This window comes from Sus scrofa, chromosome 1 (genome assembly GCF_000003025.6).
Source record: "Sus scrofa isolate TJ Tabasco breed Duroc chromosome 1, Sscrofa11.1, whole genome shotgun sequence".
NCBI lineage: Eukaryota > Metazoa > Chordata > Mammalia > Artiodactyla > Suidae > Sus > Sus scrofa.
Genome location: NC_010443.5, coordinates 9,081,385 through 9,100,328, shown reverse-complemented (window position 1 = coordinate 9,100,328; position 18,944 = coordinate 9,081,385). Strand labels below are relative to the sequence as shown.

Genomic DNA, 18,944 nt, shown 5'->3' with positions numbered 1-18,944 from the left:
CGCAGGTTCGATCCCTGGCCTTGCCCAGTGGGTTAAGGATCCGGCATTGCCGCGAGTTGTGGTGTAGGTCGAAGATGTGGCTCAGATCCAGTGTTGCTGTGGCTGTGGGGTAGGCCTGCAGCTGCAGCTCCAATTCATCCCCTAGCCTGGGAGCTTCCATATGCCATGGGTGAGGCCCTAAAAAGCAAAACAAAAAAGCAACAAAAAACTTAGGCTGATTTTAAAGTGTGTCTGGGACGTCCTCCCACTTCAGCTTGTCCTTATCTGAATCTTCTCATCTGGACGAATGGCAGTCCCCCCCCACCCCCGTGGGTGGGCCAAATACTCTGGACAAAACCTGTGAGTCTTCCAGATTCTGCTCTTTGCCTCAGTCCCATGCAATCCACGAGCAAGTCCAGACCACTCAACCTCCAAAATATACCCGAATCCACCAGTTGCCTGTTGCAGCTGCTGCGGCGCTGGCCCCACCACTCCCTCTCTCCCTTGGACTGCACGCCACTCCTGACCAGCTTCCCGGCTGTCCCCTCGACCCCACACAGAGCCCTGACCAAGCCTGCAGGCCGGGGTCCTCCAACCTGGCTCTTTCTCCAGCCCCTCCCTGGGCTCACTCCTCTCAAGTGACCCTGACCGGTTCCTGCCTCAGCCGCTGCCCGTGCTGTGTCCTCTGCCGCAGTGCGCTTCCCGGACCTCTGCCTGGCTGCTCCGACCTCACTCAGGCCTAACGCGGGGACCTTGGGGCGATGTTCCGGACCCCTAGCCAAACCAGCCCTTGGTCTCCACGCCCAAATGCAGCGCTTCCATCACCAGTTTTCTTGGCTTTGTAGCGTGCATCACCAAAATTACCTTATTTATTCGTTTGCAATGTGTGTTATTCATGAGAATGCCAGCTCTTTGGGGGCAGGATACTGTAGGTTCCATTGCGGCCCCCCAAAGATGTTCCTAATCCCTGCTAACTGAATGTCACCTTACTTGGAAACAAGGTTTTGGTCGCCCTAATTGAGATGTAAATTAAGGAGTTCCCGCTGTGGCGAAATGGGTTAAGCATGTGACTACGGGAGTTTCCCCTGTGGCTCAGCAGATGAAGAATCCCATATAGTGTCTGTGAGGATGAGGGTTCAATCCCTGGACTCACTCCGTGGGTTTAGGATCCTGTGTTGCTGTGGCTGTGGTGTAGGTTAGAACCCTAGCCTGGGAACTTGTATATACTGCAAGTGCAGCCTTGAAAAGAAAAAAAAAAACGAACTGACGACAGCATTCCGGGTCACTGTGGAGGTGTGGGTTCGATTCCTGTTGCAGTGGCTTAAAGCATCTGGTGTGGCCACAGCTGGAACGCAGGCCACGGCTGCAGCCCAGGTTCTCTCCCTGGCCGGGGAACTTCCATCTGCCAAGGATGAGGCCATTTTAGAAAAACAAGAAGATGTGCATTCAGATGGGTCATCCTGGAATGGGATGGGCCCTTAATCCAGTAGGACAGTGTCCTTATAAGAAGAGGAGAGAGACAGGTACGCACAGAGGGGCAAATGTCCTGTGAAGCCGGAGACACGCAGGGAGAAGCCACGTGAGACAGAGGCGGAGGCTGGAGTGGTGCTGCTGCTGGCCTGGGCTGCCTGGGGCTCCCAGAAGCTGGGAGAGCCGGGAGGGATGCTCCCCTGCAGCCCTCGGGGAGGGTGGCCCCGCCGACACCTGGGTTTTGCAGTTGTTGAATCAACTGCAGTCGCTTCGCTCCCCAGTTAGTGGCACTGAGTTACAGCGGCCCCAAGAAGCAAGCAGAACAAGGGTGGCTGATGCAAGGAGAGGTCAGGAGACGCTGCTGAAGATGAAGAAAGGGCCCACATAGCCAGGAAGACTTGGAAACAGGTCAGGACAGACTTGATTTACCAGACAGGAGATCATACCGTGAAGCCGCAGCAATGACAGACCAGGCAAGAATCAACAGAAGCGAGGAGAGGGCTCAAAACAGACTCGTGTAAACAGAAATTCAGCTTATTAAAGTGACAATTTTTTTTTTTTATCTTTTTGCCTTTTCTAGGGCTGCTCCTGCAGCATATGGAGGTTTCCAGGCTAGGGGGCTAATCTGAGCCGTAGCCACCCGCCTACGCCAGAGCCACAGCAACACAGGATCCGACCCGCGTCTGCGACCTACACCACAGCTCACGGCAACGCCAGATCCTTAACCCGCTGAGCAAGGCCAGGGATCAAACCCGCAACCTCATGGTCCCTAGTCGGATTCGTTAACCACTGAGCTAAGGTGACAATTTAAATCAGCTGGAGGAAAGATGGATACTCAGTAAATGGTGTTTATGCAGCTGGGCACGTCCTTTATTCAGCCAGATATCGAGAGCGGGTTTCCCTCGGCCATCTGGTGGGAAAGGAGGAGGGCTGGCCGTGCAGGACAGCGCCTCTGCTCTTCCTCCTCCGGGGAGTGAGTGGTCCTTGAGCCAGTTTGTACAGGTGACTGTTGACACTGCTGTCTGTCGCTAACTAGCTTCTCTCTACCCCGAAGCCTTGTGCCCACAGGGGCCAGTGTCCTTTGTAAACCCCCCCCCATAGGTATAGATTCCAGGGTTCACCAGGCGCTTGCCCAGTGACAAGAATTGTCACACTTGAGGAAGCCCCCAGCCTGGGGTCCCCATAGGGGATTGTCATCGTTCATTGCAGGTGCTTCCCTATCCAGAAGCAGTTTGCCAAGGAAGGTCATTTTTTCTGTAAGCAATGTTATCTATCGACACTTGATATTTTACCTTCATGCTGTTCCCAGGAGAGCTAGAGAGCGAGAGGAGGGTTTCGTGAAGCCCATTTGGACATGAATTAACTTAGAGCCCGCAGGGAGTTCCCGTGTGGCTCAGCGGGTTAAGGATCCAGTGTTGTCACCACAGCAGCTTCGGTCACTGTGTGGCACAGGTCTGATCCCTGGCCCGGGAACTTCTGCATGCCGTGGGTGTGGCCAAAACCCAAAAAAGTCAGAGCCCTACCTTAAATCATACATCAAAATAAATTCCAGAAGTATTTCAGAGTTAAAGAAATCCCACTTTTACAGTATTAAAGAAAACATAGGAGGAACTTTCATAGTGTAATGGGATGGGAAGCCTTTTTTTTTCTTTTTAGGGCCGAATCCGTGGTATATGGAAGTTCCTGGGCAAGGGGTCGAATTGGAGCTGCAGCTGCCAGCCGACACCACAGCCACGGCAACAGCAGGTCTCAGTCGCATCTGTGAGCTCTGCTGCAGCTTGTGGCAACGCTGGACCCTTAACCCACTGAGCGAGGCCAGGGACTGAACCCACGTGCTCACAGAGACAGCTTTGGGTCCTTAACCTGCTGAACCACAGGGGAACTCCTGGAAAGCCTTTCTAATAAACACAGCATAAAATTCAGAAGTCCTAAAGAAAAAACCCAAAAACCTGAGATATTTAAGAACTTTTTTTTTACTGAAGTATAACATATGTAGAACAATGAACAAATCCTGTGTGCACAGCTCCATGAATTTTCACAGGTTGAACACACCACATAACCAGCATGGAGGTCTGGAAACAGTGCTGGGTGGCACTCCAGGGACCCCTGCTCTTCCTTGACCCCGTGTGAGATTGATAGATTTGATTACATAAAAATTTAAAACTCTGGGATATCAAAAGACACCATAAATGTAGGTAAAAGACAGGCAGAGCCTGGAAGGAATTCAGCCCTTTGCAACACATGCAAAAGCCAAAGGTGATACTCCTTGCAGACTGCAAAGGCAGGCCAATGGACCACGAAGAGGAAGGACCAATCATCAGAAAAAATGGCAAGGCTGGCACCATCTTGAGCTCAGCCCATCCCCCTCTGATGCCTTAATAAGTCTCTCTTGCTTTACCCCCCCAAAAAAGAAAAAAAAAAGACAGATTGTCAAAAGCTGTACGAAGGAACTCTCAGAAGGAAAATGGCCTGAGTGGCGGAGCAGCACCGTCCGTGCTGGGCGTGTGGATGCTGTTCTCTGTGTCGCTTCCTTTCTCCTGCCGGCTCTCCTGTGCATCAGGCCTGGACGTCCCCGTGACAGATAGTGCAGCCCCTCTGCCACACCCCTCCCCGCTGGCCTGCAGCTGTGCCCTCACACCTGCCCGGCCCCTGAGGCCAATCCCTCCCCCAGCAGACATATGGGTCTCTGGCCTGGCTCCCCAGGTCAGCCCCGTCGGCTCCCAGACAAGCCCAGATTTGACTTGTCGTCCGGGGAACAGGCTCCAGCTCAGTGCCAGGAACGTGGGGGCAGGGCTCCTGGCCTTGAGGCATGATCAAGAGCAGCGGCAGAGCCAGGAGTGTCAGGAAGTAGGTTGGGGCCACCACGGCCAGAGGTGGGGGTGGGCGGGAGGTCTGGCCCCAGTCCAAAATGCCAGGGTTGAGGAGGACAGAACTGGGCGCTGGAAGCGTGTGGGACAGGCTCCAGAGGCATTGTGCAAAGGCAGGGTCCCCGGAGAGGGGCTCCGTGAACAGAAGGATAGTGTGGGTGAGGGATGGGGGGGAGTCTGAACACGGTGCACCTGCCCTTGAAGACGTGCAGCCCGAGGCCGTGTGTGAAGATAAACCCACCTGCTGAGCCAGCCCAGGTTCCCCAAACACGGTGGACCTTTGGTTCACAGAACACTGAGGGTGACCAGTCCTTGGGGTGCATCTGGGGAATCCCTGTTGTGAAGTGATGAAGACTCTTTTTTTTTTCAAGGAACCCCCCCCCGCCCCCTCAGCATATGGAGGTTCCCAGGCTAGGGGTCGAATGGGAACTGTAGCCACCGGCCTATACCACAGCCACAGCAATGCAGGATCCAAGCCACATCTGCAATCTACACCACAGCTCATGGCAACACTGGATCCTTGACCCACTGAGCAAGGCCAGGGATTGAACCTGAGTCCTCATGGATACTAGTTGGTTATGTTACCCCTGAGACACAATGGGAATACTTCTTTTTTTTTTTTTTTCTTTTTGGCTGCCCTGCAGCATATGGAGTTTTCCTGGGCCAGGAATCAGATCCAAGCGACAGTTGCAACCTAAGCCAAAGCTGCAGCAACACCAGATCCTTTAACCCCTTGCACCGGGCTGGGGATTGAACCTGTGTCCTAGTGCTACAGAGACACTGCCGATCCCATTGCACAGGAGTTGCACAGGATAAAGATTCTAAGGCCAAGTTCTGCCCCAGCCACGGGCTTCTCTGTTGTTGAGACTGGAGCCAATTCCAGGTACAGAAAGCCTTTGGGCTGGAGGGTAGTTTGGAGGAGGCAGAGTCCAAGTCAATGAAACAGTGTAACTCAGTTCATTTGAAAAGCTTTCTTCTCCCCTTTTGTGAAACAAGGGTGACTGTTTCCCCTTGGGCGGCGCCTCTGTGAATAAGCAGGTAGTTAACACGCAAGTAATGGAGAAAGAGGCCAAACCTGTCACAAACTACGCCCCCAAATGCGACCCGTGTGTGGAGGTGTGAGTAATAACACGTTATTCATGTTTCTGCCCGGAGCGGACCTTCTGTCATCTTCCCTGGACCCTGGACCCGTGTGCTGCAGAGTTTGTCAGAGGTGGAAGGTCTCTAAAGAATGTGGTAGCAGCCCGGTGACACCCAATGCAGGTGAACACGCCTGCTTGAGTCAGATCCCTAAGGAGCCTGACCAAAGAAATATGTCCGAAAAACTCAAGGCAGCTTGACAAATGAGTTATGGACTGTGATCTGGATTCTGGGTTAAAATAGGGAGTAGGAATCGACTTTGGGTTGATCAGCTCCCCGCCCTGCCTCCTGGAACTCTGTCCTGTGTCACCTGCAAGTGCTCCCCTACCTCATGGCAGCTCCCAGGCTCGTGCTCCCTCCCTAGAAGGGCCCTTCCTCCTGGTCGGGGGCGCCTGGTCATGGAGGCGGGGCTCCTGGCCCACCAGGCTCTTCTGCTCCCCACCCCTGTCCCACCCCCAGTCCAGGTGAGGACAAGCCCGCCAGCTCTGCTGGCCTCTCACTGTCAAGTCTTTCCCTCCAACCGGCTTCACACCGCTGGACCTCGCCTCCCCAGTTATTACCCCAGCCTGGAAGTTCAGCATCAGACACCCTTCTCTGCTGCCGTCTGCCCTCCTAACCCCTCAGAACCCCGCTTTTCTGAGCTGTAGTCTGCGGACCCCGAACCTTCGCACCATCTCCTCTCCCCTCCCACCCTCCCTCCCCTCCTCATCCTGCGTAGAGTCCCATCCACACTGATGGTGCCCCTCCCCCTCGTGGCACACCTGCCACTCTCATTGTCCTCTGGCCTTCCTTACAGAGTCCCCAGCCCTGAGTAAGTCCCCTCCCCGCTACTCCACACACCCCTCATGTTGCTGGACTCGGCTGGAGAGAAACGCGGTCATGTGGACTCTGTCACAGCTTCATCGATTTTTCCGGTGTCGTTCAGGCGTCTGGCTGCAGGTGCCTCCCCGGATTTCTCTTCCACGCTCCACCGTGACTGCTTCACATCTTCGCAAGCCTTCAACGCCTTGTCCCGCTCAGCTAAGGGTTTCCCTCCCTGCTTCCCTGAAAGAATAAAAGCAAATTAAAAAGAGAACGTTGGCAGGCCCCCCATCACCTCCTCTCCCTGCCCTGAGTGAGTGGCTCCCCCCCTCTGTTACATCCCTCTGCCCAGGGCATGGCCTCTGTGCTCCGCTCCTGCATCTTCCCACCAGTCCTGTCCCCGCTCATCTCCGAAGACTTTGCTCCTCCCGTTTCCCTCTTTCCTTCCTAGCGAGGTGATTCGCACCGTTGCACTGACAGATGTGGTAGCTCAAGCTTAGAAACACCCTCTCGACCCCAGCACCCCAGCTCCTCCTCCCTCTGTTCCGTTCCCCCATGTGAAGGGGCTCTCCACGTGTGCTGTCTCTGCTCCCCTTGCTGTTCTCCATGATGCGCCCCCGCCGGGCTTCGGTGCCCGCCTCTACCCTGCAGCCCTTCATCAAGGTCTCTGGTGACTCCCACTGCCGGGTCCTGCACAGGTCTGTCTTCCACCAGCGGCAGCACCCAGGTGATCACACCTCCTTTCTAAGGGATGCTTCTCCTCCTGGTTGTATTCCTGCCTCCCTGCTGCTCCCCTCCGTACCTAGAGCAGCATCTGGCACACAGTAGGCATCTAGCATCCTTGTGGAGTGATGGAATTGAAGTTGCAAAAGGGGTGACTTTCCCATTCTCTCTGGCTCCCTCCCTGCCTCTCCTGTAGCATTAGAAGACATATATGGATCACACGACGTGGTTCCTAAAGGGGTGCATGTGTGTGTGTGTGTGTGTGGTGTGTGTGTACGTACATGCATGGAAACAGGGCCCCTCTGCGAGGGAGGTGGCACTCAGGTAGGGTCGTAGCAGGGCTGGGAGGGGCATTCAGGTGGAGGAAGGAAGCACTTCTTCCTGAGAAGAGAGGGGACGTACCAAGGAACCGGCTTGGCTGGTCAGTTAGAGAAGACGCTGGAAAAGTCGCTGGGAGTGGAACCTCGGGCACCAGGCCCAGACCGAGGACCTCATCGGTTAGTCACAGGAAGCAGACTGAGGGGTTTATTGTCTGAGGAAGTGACACATCGGACTGGGACTTGCTCCAGGGGGAATCTCTTGGGGGAGGGGAGAGACCGAGGCACAGGAGCGAGATCTTTGGCTGTGACCTGTGCCCTGAAGGATCTCCACTCCCCTCCATCTAAAGAGAACTTGCTCACATTTATCGCGAAAGGGTATTTTTATGCCTGTTCGTGTTCCCTTTTGGGTGGGAGAACCTGCGGCCGCCCTGGCCCTGCCCCTGAGGTACCGTCCTGAGATGTGAGAACTGCTGACCGGGAGTTCCCGTCATGGCTTAGTGGTTAACGAATCCGACTAGGAACCATGAGGTTGCGGGTTCGATCCCTGGCCTTGCTCAGTGGGTTGAGGATCTGGCGTTGCCGTGAACAGACACGGCTCAGATCCTCTGTTGCTGTGGCTGTGGTGTAGGCTGGTGGCTACAGCTCTGATTAGACCCCTAGCCTGGGAACCTCCATATGCGATGGGAGCGGCCCTAGAAAAGGCAAAAAAAAAAAAAAAAAAAAAGAACTGCTGACCAAGACCTTGGCCCCCAGCGCCTGGCCCCTTCAGACACATAGTCAGCACTGTGTCAGTATTTTTTTTTTTTTTTAAGGCTTGGATTCCTTCTTTTGAGGGCAAAAAAGACTCAACTATAAAGACTCAGTGTCCAGCCGTCTTGTCTGAGGAGCAAGCCTCCTCCTCCAGCCTTGTCACCTCAGCCACTGCTGACCTTAGTGCAGAGAGGGGAGTGTATCCAGCTGCGTATCCAGCTGTGGCTGCAGGCGATCATACGTCATCCTTGTGCTTTCTCTGGCTGGGTGGTGCCCGCGAGCACAGCCTTGGTAGCAGGCAGTGCGTCTGCTTGGGTAGTGTTTTTGGAGTGCCCTTCCCCCATCCGCCACTGGCTCTTTCATGTGGCTTGGACTTTTTGGAGAGAGAGGTGGCGAGAAGTGCGGGAGGGTTCCTTAGCAGGGGTGACGTGTCTGCCCAGTTGGCTCTTGTCTTGGCTCTCAAGCGTCTGCTGCAGACTGATGTTTTGATGTCCACTTTGCTTAGCAACCCTCCAGCTGCCTCCCGCCCAGAGGAAAGCCATTGTCTTTGCAGCTGCTTTAGCTCCAAATTGATAACTCTGCAAGGAACAGCCACAAGCTGGTCTAAGCTGAGCTCCGAATTCGCACATGAAGGGGACATTCACCTTGATCTTGATGATTCGCTCCTCTTGAGACCTGAAATACAAGAAGCTGGTTTAATATCGGGCACAAGAAGGCAGCTGCAAATGGTACCTCTGTCTTGGGCCGTCTGCACTGTTAAATTGACCTATTTAGGGGCTTTGCTGGAATTTCCTTAAGGCGTGTCATTGTGGAAAGTATTAGGAAAGAGAGAAGCACGTGTGGTTGGTTTGATTCTGGACCCAGACGGGTTGCCTGCTGACTGGGAACTCAGCCTGCTTGGCCTGGGTTTGAAGGAGCAGACAGACGCTGGCTACAGCGGGAGCACGGCAGCTCCCATGAGACCTGCCCCAGCCCGGGACGTCTGATGACAGAGCCCTGTCCCGCTGGGAACCAGAATCCCCCGCCACGTCTGCTCTGCTTTGAGGCGGGCACTGTTTCCCTGCAGCCTCTCACGTGGAGCCCATTCTCTTCCACTCCCCTTTGCCCCCTGGCCCCGGGGGTGGGATAAGTGTCCTCTAGCTCCTCTTTGTTCCCTCTAGGCCCTTCTTCCCTGCGCCATCAAAGCACTCAGCTTGGACTCTCATGCCCAGCACCCGCCCGGAGGTCTTCCTCGGTTCATCTAAATAGCCACACTGTCAGCATCCGGCAAGGCGTCCAGGACAGGAACCAGAGTGCACTGGGGGCAGGGGGCACCCGCAGCAAACTCTGGAGCCATCCGCCAGCTGCCCCGTGAGTCCGCACACCTTCAGGAGGCCCCAGACACGGCTCCCTCTCCAGGTGTGGATGCTGGGCCATCTCGCAGAAAAGCCTCACTCACAGGATCCAGCATCTGTGGCTGAGCTTCCAGGTTCCCTCAAAGGACAGCTCCATCCTAGAGTCTCTGTGGCCTCCTCGTTGCTCTGGTCACTGTGGTGCCTCCCAGCCCATTGCCTGCTACCAGGCTTTTTATCATAAGCCCTGCAGTCTAGTAAATAGATAACAGATTAGCTTTATCAGGTTACTGGGGAAACGGGACCAGAAAGTTACTCTAGGGTCAGATTCTCCTGCAGGCTGTTGCCTCTCTGGCCAGGCACAGCAAGGGACCCCGTGGCCCTTGGCCCCTCCTTGAACTTGCCTGGTTCCTTGACGATTTTACCTTCTTCACTGCTGCATCCTGCGCTCATTCTCGGAACCTTCGGTGGTCTGTTGAGCCTTCTGATGACCTTTGGCCTTTGGTTCCTGACCCCCCACCCTCTGGTGAGTGTGTCTTCCACCCTGGCTCGGCCCCTCCGTCCGCCCTCTGCATCAGGCATCCCACTTTTCATCCCACTTTTCATCTTCCACCTCCATCTTTCTAGCTCATCCCTCCGCGCCCAATGCCAACCATCTGAACCCCGTTGGGACCGTGTGCCCCTGGACCGCCACCTCTTCCCTTTTTTTTTTTTTTACACACATATACATTCTTTTAAATTTCAATTTAATTTTTTATTTTAAAATGTTATTTATTTATTTATTTATTTATTTAATGGCCACATCCGCGGCATATGGAAATTCCCAGGCCAGGGATTGAATCCGCGTCACAGCAGCAACCCAAGCCACCGCAGCGACAATGCTGGATCCTTAACCCACAAGGCAACTCCCAACATACATACACATTCTGTTTCATCTTCTTTTCCATTATGATTTATCACAAGATATTGCATATAGTTCCCTGTGCTGTACAGTAGGACCTTGTTGCTTATCTACCCTATATTTAATAATTTGCATCTGTTGGTCCCGAACTCCCAGCCCTTCCCCCCACCATCCCCCCCTCCCCCTTGGCAACCACACGTCTCCTCTCTGTGTCTATGAGTCTGTTTCTGTTTCATAGATAAGTTCATTTGTGTCCGTTTTAGATTCTACATATAAGTGATGTCATATGGTATTTGTCTTTCTGACTTATTTCGCTTCGTATGATAATCTCTGGTGGCATCCATGTTGCTGAAAATGGCATTATTTCATTCTTTATTTATTTAATGGCCACATCCGCGGCATTGGCTGGTAACAGTCCATGGTGTATATGTACCACGTCTTCATTACCCACTCCTCTGTCCGCGGACACTTCGGTTGTCTCCAGGTCTTGGCTATTGTGAGTAGTGCTGCAGTGAGCATCGGGGTGCTTGTATCTTTCTGAATTACCGCTTTAGTCCTGCTGTACGCCCAGGGCTGCGATTGCTGGGTCACACAGGTGGCAACTCTGTTTTTAGCTTTTTGAGGCGCCTCCTTGCTCTTCTCCATCGTGGCTGCACTGATTTCCATTCCCACCAACGAGCGGGAGGTGAACCTGCCACCTTCTCCAGCCTCTCCTCCCTCTGCACCCCCCTCTCACCACCCCTGCGCTCTGCCCCTGCCTCTGCTTGCTCAGCCCTACTCCCAGCTCTCCTCACCTGTACCTGCGTCTGTGCGGCCGGAAGTTTCTGGAGACAACCCACCACCACCACGCGGACAGGTCTCGGTGTCCCGATGCAGGGTCCCCAGCTCCGGGTGGGCCTTTCAGTTTGACGCCTGTGCCTGTATCCCGTCCACGCCCCGACAGCCCTCCCACACCTCCGCCTCCTCGCTCTTAACCGAGGAGCTGCTTCTCATTTTCACGGCCAAACCCGAAGCGAGAGGAGAGAGCCGTCCCCCCTCCCACCCCGCTGTCCTGTGTCCTTCCCGCCTCGCCCCACACAGACTCTGCGCTCAGGCGGCCCCGTCACACACGGGGGCCAGGGCGCTGCTCCGCCGGGTCCCCTCTCTCTCCTGCACCAGCAGATCCCACCTCCCTTGGATCGGGGTTCACTCCCCATCCTAGAGAGCTCGCCAGACCCCGCGTCCCGCTTCTCAGCCGCCTGTTCACTCACACACACACACACACACACACACACACACACGAATTTTCTCTCTGCACAATCTCCATTTTTCCTCTTTCTCTCCGTTCAGGGTTTTGTCCCTGAACCTCCCTGCTGTCCCCTGGCTCGCCTGTGCGTAACGAAGGGGACCCGTGCTCAGGCCTGGTGAGATGGGACGAGAGCCGCACGCGACCTCGCTGGCCCCTCTCGCGCACCGGACGCACTCCTGGCTCCCGGCACCACCCGCGGCCGCTGTTCCTCCGCCTCCCGGACGTTTACACACGTGCCCCCCGCCCCCCACTCCCGGGACGATCCCCCAGCCTCCTGACCTTCAGGGCCTCCTGTTCGCCGGGGACGCCCAGTTCGTCTCTTCAGTCTGTGCAGCTGCAGATGGCACAGCTGCGCCCTTGCCATCGCCCTTGGGGGCCCGTCTGACCCGAGCTCCACCCAGGCCTGGCCCGTCCGCATTCAGGGGCCCGTGGGTGATGGCCATGCCCTGCTCTAGGTTGTGCAGGAGCAAGACGTGGGCGTCGTCCTCGAACCCTGTGTTTCGCCGGTGTCGCTCCTCCGCTCTGTCCACAAATCCTTTTGGTTCTCCGTTCAGCATATATGCAGTGTTTGATGATGGGGAGGAATGATGGGTAATTTCTTTTCGATGTGATCATGATACTTGGGTTATGTTTTTTAAAAGCACTGTTATCTTTTAGAAATCCTTACTGGAATATTTAGAGAGAAAATAATATAAAGTCTGGAATTTACTTGGAATAATCTCAGGCAGTGGGTCTCACCTGGAGGACTCACTAAAATCCAGATTTCTGGGTCTTAAGCACAGGGTTTCTGATTCAGTGGGGCCCCGTGGGGCCCCAGTGGTTGATGCTTGTTGTCCGAGGCCCGCCTCCGGAGACTGATCTGAGGTGTAGGAGAGTGGGGGTATGAATGAAATAAGGTTGAGCGTGTTGGAAATAGTGGGTGCATAGGGTTTATTACACTACTCTTCTGTTTCAAACGTTTCAAATTATGGTTGATTTACAGTGTTGTGCCAATTTCTGCTATACAGCAAAGTGACCCAGTCATACATCTATGCACTTCTTTTTCTCATATTATCTCCCGTCATGTTCTCTCCCAGGAGACTGGATATAGTTCCCTGGGCTGTACTGTAGGATAACCCTACTTTTCTTTGGGAATTTCAATAATAAAAAAAGTGTCAGAGTTCCTGCCATGGCTCAGCAGAAACGAATCCAACTAGCATCCATGAGGATGCAGGTTCAATCCCTGGCCTCGCTCAGTGGGTTAAGGATCTGGCGTTGCTGTGAGCTGTGGGGTAGGTTTCAGACGTGACTTGGATCTGGCGTTGCTTCGGCTGTGATGCAGGCCAGCAGCTATAGCTCTGATTCGACCCCTAGCCTGGGAACCTCCATATGCTGTGGGTGTGGCCCTAAAAAAAAAAAGAAAAAGAATTGTGTGTGTGTTTTTCCTGAATTTGACCATCTCTCAGAACCTGCAGTGACACCAGCCATGTCCAAGTGTCTCTTGCCGTAATGATTGCAGTGCCTCCTTGCTGGTCCCTTGCCTCTTTGCCTTTCCCCTGCCCCTCTAGGCTCTGTTGTCAACAGAGCAGCCAGAATGATCCCCAGAATGCTGTAGTGCCTCCCTCTCACTCAGAGTGAGACCCCAGATCTTTTATGTCCTAGAAAGCACGTTGCACTGTGTCCCTGACTCTTTTCTCTGTCAGACATGCTGGCCTTGCTGGTCCTTGGAAACCAGGAATAATTCTGCCTCAGGACCTTTGCGCATGCTCTTCCGGGACTGTAGCGCTCCCCGACCCTCCACTCAGCTGTCTCTCTCTTTTTCTTCGTCTACATTCAGAAGTCGCCCCGCAGTGAGGCCCCACCAGGCCACACTGTGTAAAATTTCACTACCCCCTACCCCGCTTCCCTGCTTGCTTTTCTCCATCACTGTCTGCTGTGTTGTTGATCTTGTCTGTCCCCCTTGGAGGGACACTTGCGTGGTTCCTGGCATCGAGTTGGCCCTGCCATGTGGATCCCTGCTGGACCCCATGCTGGGACAGTGCCAGCCGCAGTCGGCTCTCAGACGCACGTTCCCTGAATGAGTGGCTGGATCTCAGGCCAAGAGGTGGGCGAGGAAGGGGTTGGGAGAGTAAATGAGAGACTTTGTAGAAAATCCCGGCCCATGGGGGAGGGGAGGAGGGGGGAAAGCAAAATTCTCACATAGAAAAACCTACCGGAAGTGCAGCGGAAGTGTGGACGACAGGAATGTTCTATTTTGGAAGCATTAGGTAAGGAAGGAGAGGAATTGCAAATGGGCAGACTGAGTACAGCCTGCAGAGGTGTGTGCAGCCCACACAGCGCTGAAAATAAATCTGGATTGGTTGCTAACACTGAAAAATCAGGAGTGTCCTATTTCTCTCAAAAAACCGGAGACTTGCTGGCACTGGGCTGGCCTGTCCTTCTCGGGGCAGCTGGCAGGAACGGACCGTGTGCCCCCATTAGAAGGGGTGTGTGTCCTGGTTGCCCACGGCCCCTTCCAGCAGCTTCATCCCTCCATCATCTGCTTGGGGCTTGTACCGATTTGATTCATGAGCTCTCTTTTGGAGAGCAAAATGGGTTTCTTTCTCCTTCAAGCCTAAGTGAGGAAATACAGTTATGTGGGGCAGGCAGCCGTGCCGGGCAGTTTTGGAACAGGTTGCCTGGAAGGCCAGGCCTCTGGGGGTGCGGGAGGTGGCCTGGAGGGCAGCGAGGGGACCCCTGCATCACTGGGATGGGTCGCATCCTACTGACACACTGGAGGGTCGGAAGAGCCTGGGCAAAGAAGGTACGAGAAAAGGAGAGATGGTTTGCAGGGAGTCTGGGCTTTCAGAGGACTGGCCCACCAAAGGAGAGGGTCACCAGGTCGTCTGGGTTCATCTCTGTCCCCTCAAAAGCTGTATGGAAGCCCTAACTTCCATTCTTGCCTCAGAATGTGACCTGGCTTGGGAATAGGGTCGTGGCAGGTGTAATGAGTTAAGCTGCGATGAGGTCATGTTGGATTAGGGTGACCCCAGATCCAGGATGATGGGCGAGGAGAGAGCCCCAGAGACACAGGGCAGTGGACGGGCACGTGGCGGTGGAGGCAGAGGTTGGAGTGACCTGGCTGCAAACCGAGAGAGGCCGAGATTGCCAGCTACCAGCTACCACCATGAGCCAGGCCAAGGCAGGGAGCGCCCTGCCCCGGAGCCTTCAGAGGGAGCCTGGCCTGCTGACACCTGCTTCCAGACTTCCAGCCTCCAGAACCCAGAGCTGATAAAGTTTCATTGTTTTAAGGCACCCGGTTTGTTTAGAGTTCGTCTGCTTGTGGCTGAGGAAAAGCATCCCCCAGGACTGTCACACGCACCGAGGCTGTGACCTGCTGTGAGTTTCCACGGGCGAACGTCCAGGCTAATGGTGTTGATTATATAGCAGGGAGTCAGTCATTTACAGGATTCGAACAGGACGAAGTGGCCTGGCGGTGTTCTGCTTGTTTGTTTTCCAAATAAGATGAGAAGTCTTTTTTTAAAATGCGTGTTTGTCTCATGCTCCTGGAGAGACAGGCACCTGATGTGTGTACTGGTCCCTAGGTCCAGCAGGACCGGGGCACTTCTGTCCCCACGGCTTTTCCTGCGGTCCCATGCCTGCCTCCGACGTGTGGATTCGACCCCGTTTCCTTGGCCAGAGGTTTCCCAGTGCTTTGCTTATTGGGTCAGGACCATCATTAGCAGAGGGGCCCGAACGCCCAAAGACCGCCTTGTTTTAGGCTCAACAACGCGAGACCCAGTTGACACGTGCGCCTCAGGATTCTGTGCGAAGGCTTTGGAACGTCCTGAGGGTTGACGTGTATTTTTTGTCTCAGGATTCCTCTCTCACGTTGGTCCACTCATCCACTGAGAGGAGGAGCAGCTTCCCTTCTCCTGATGAGAGGTGTGACCAGGGCTGCACTGCAGGGGCAGTTGGCTTCCACCTGTGAGGCTGGCCTTTCACAGGCTCGGCCTGTGCCGGGGGGGACGGGGAGGAAGAGGGCAGGGGGCAGCCTCCCTCTGGGAGGGCTCCGTGGGCACATGGCACAGGGCCGACCCCTTAACAGCGGGCCCGTCACCACCCTGGCCAGAGGATGCTCGTCCTCCTCACGGCACCCCATGGGCTGCCGGAGGTGGGGTGTCACCATCTCCGATGCCCCATTCAATCCATCTCTGTCCCCAGCTGCTGTGACTGTTACAGGACACAGCAGGTGGGACTTTGCAGGTGTCGTTAAGGGCCTTGAGCTGGAAGAGTGTTCAGGGTTATCTGGGGGCCCCGGTGTCCTCACAGCCTCCCTGGCAGGTGGAGGAGGGAGGCGGGAGAGGGAGAGAGCATGAGATGTGGAGTGGAAGTAGCTAGAGACGGGAGGGAGGCGATTGCTGGCTCTGAAGAGGGAGCAGGGGCCGGGGGCCAAGCCATGTACATGAACCACGTTCTAGAAGCTGGAGAAGGCGGGGGAATGGATGCTTTTCTAGAACCTTCAGGAGGAACGCCATCCTGTGGCCACTTTGATTTTCACCCGGGGAAACCCATTTCGGAGACGTCGAACCAGCAGAATTAAAGATCACACATGCGTGTCGTTCTGGACCTCGGAGTGTGCGGTGGTTTGTTACCGCCGTGCTGGAGATAACCAGCATCCCGCCGTCTCCAGCCGCCCCGCATCCCCTGAGGCAGGTGGACGTGGTAACCAGGGCCATGTAATCACCTCTGGGTTACCCTGGTCCCTGCCCCCAAACCTAATCAATTAGAAAAATATTCGTGACTCTTGGAAAAAAAAGTCATTTGTTAAACTGTTTCTTAACCTTTCTGGTGTCACTCACTCCTTTGAGATGAAAATTATGGATCCTGGCCTCATAAAATACATACAATTTGCATACAATTTCAGAGATTATGCAGATTCTCCCACAGGCTGTCCCTGAAGCAGGTCCTGTGTTAGGTGAATTCCGTGAGGCTGACAGGTGCTGCCACAGCAAGTCGCCCTGATGGTGTTTGCTGGGTCTTCATTTGAGGATTCATCCGTGTTTGGGTTTTGTTCTGTGCAGTTCTGAGCAGGGGTCGAAGGGCCTGGCCTGCATAAAAGCCCAAGGCGCCTCCAGCGGGAGTCTGTGGCCTCACTGTCAAGGTGACGGGCTTCTTGCTTCTGACGCTCCCTCCCGCTGGCAGTTTTTCTTCTTTGGCTTTTCCACCAGGCCGGGTCTTGCCCTGGGTGCTGCCAGGAACTGCTGAAGACCCAGGGGCCTCCACTCCTCCCCAGACCCCAGCCTGGGGCACCCAGGCTCCTGCTCAGCCCCCGTGTGTGTGCAGGTCCCTGGGGGTGGGTGGGCTCTGGCGGGTAGGCCCTCGCCCACAAAGCCTCCTGTGGACAATTCTTAGGAAGGAAGGTCCTCCCCTCCGGGGACCCACGACTCGCTGCTCTGCGCACACGGACTGGGCGCAGAGGGACAGGGCCCGCCCGAGGCACCTGCTCCCGGCTCGAACCCTGGCACCTCTGCCAGCCGGGGACCCCCCTCTACCTCGCCCTCCCCCTGGAGGCCGTCAGAGCTTCCAGAGAGCAAGCTTTTGGTGGGAAGGTCTAAGTCACTGCAGCGCGGTGATTCGCTGAGCCGAAAACCTCCACACACTTGACTTGGGGCCGAGCTATTGTCTCTGCGTTTTCTTTTCCGAGTGGGTGGGGAGCCGCGTCGGAGGCTGCAGTGAATGAACTCCAACGGGAGGCTCCGCTGACGCCTGTGTGCTCTGTGTCTCCCCCAGCTCCCGAGGAAAAGGAGGTTCTTAAAGGCCAGTATGGAAAGCTCACGGACGCCTACGGCTGCCTGGGGGAGCTCAGGTTGCGGTCTGGTGAGTACCTGCCCCAAGGGGCCGCCGCTGTCAGGTGCCTGTCGCTGGACTTACAGTGCCGGGCAGCGCCTCTCGTGTTAGTTTGGAAAGACCGCAGGATTTGGGCGTTTTATTTGCACTGCTGTCATCTTCTACAGTGTTTATTGCACCGAGCCTGCTCCTCCAGGCGGGGAAGGAGGCCAAGGGGAGCCCAGCCTGGTCCTCCGCGGCCAGCGCTGCTCACCACCGAGGGCACAGAGGAAGGCCGCCTTGACGGTCGCCCACCAGGACCTCGGGTTTCCCAGCCTGGCGGGGCCAGGGGTCCCCGGGAATTGGTTGGGTGGTTATGAGGGGTCTGTATTCTAGAAGAGGTATAGGTCAGAGGTCAAAGCCTCTTGCTGGATGGAAGAGGGAAGGCGGCTGGGACTGGGTGTTGCTGGCCAGGGAAGAGAAGCCCCCGACCGTCGGGCGCTGAGGATGGGCTGTGAGGAGAGCTAGGGAAGGTGCTCCGGGACTGGGCCATGTGGTCTGGCCCGAAAAGGCAGAGAACTTACAGGAACAAGCAGGCATCTTTGCTCAGTGTGAGATTCAAGGGCCTGAGCCCGGCAGCCAGGCTGCCACTAGGGTGGGAGGTCACAGCTTCCGCGTGGGGCCACTGGGTCCCCTCTGTGCTCCTGGACCCCCTGGAGCCCCGGTTGCACTTCTGGGGCTGCAGCCCCATTTCCTTCCTCCTCTTTCAGCTGCCTAATTTACACGGTCCCCACGCAGTGTCTCTGGTGACTTCTGGGGCTGAGGCCAGAGCAGGCTGCGAGCTGACCACAGGCTCTTCCAAGCCCAGCACCTGCACGCCACATCCACGCGGCAGCCGTGGTCCTGGACTGAGGGCTCCTAAAGCCCACAGAAGAGTGCTGTTGTTTGCCGTTACTCTTCTAGGTCTCTTCTTGAGTGGGATGTTTTTTGGGGTTTTTTTGTTTGTTTGTTTTTTTCTGAACTGCAACGATGGCATGGATCTTCCCCAAACAGTGTTTAGGAAAAACACCCAGGACCCACATGACAAAATGCATTTGTTAACTGCCTGTTTGGTGCCAGGGGCTGCATATGCATTAGCTTCTTTCATCCTAAACTCAAGCCAATGTGATGCTATATCTTTCTCCGCATTTTCAGTACAGGAAACAGACTCAGAGGCTTAAAGTAAGTTACCTAAGAAGCTTAGCTAGGATTCAAACCTGGATCTGACTGCCTCCAAACCTTTGCTTTTGTCCTGCAGAGGTGCTGCCTGCCGAGGTATCTGGAGGTTTGGTAGGCCTTCTTCCCCTGCAGTGAATTTTTTTTTTTTTTTCTGAGGTTACAAAGAATTCCTCAATCATGAGGTTGTAAGGATGACAGCTACCCTTCCATGGTTTTCACTCCGTGCCAGGCACTGTTTTAAGTGTTTTAATTTATTAACAGCCCTCCCAGCAACCTATGAGGTAGGGACTGTTACTGTCAGAAAGCTGAAGAGTTGTAGTTTATCTGTTTGGAGACACATTTTTTACAGTATAACATCTGGGCTTTTAG

At 55.0% G+C, this 18,944-nt stretch overlaps 1 protein-coding gene across 1 annotated transcript in view; it reads left to right on the top strand.

Annotated features, from left to right (window-relative positions):
* Nucleotides 1-18,944, top strand: part of SYNJ2 (synaptojanin 2) — a 94,845-nt gene that overhangs the window by 8,722 nt on the left and 67,179 nt on the right. Inside the window, 1 exon segment of the mRNA XM_021086423.1 lies at nt 17,322-17,408. Coding sequence (XP_020942082.1) covers nt 17,322-17,408 — 87 coding nt within the window.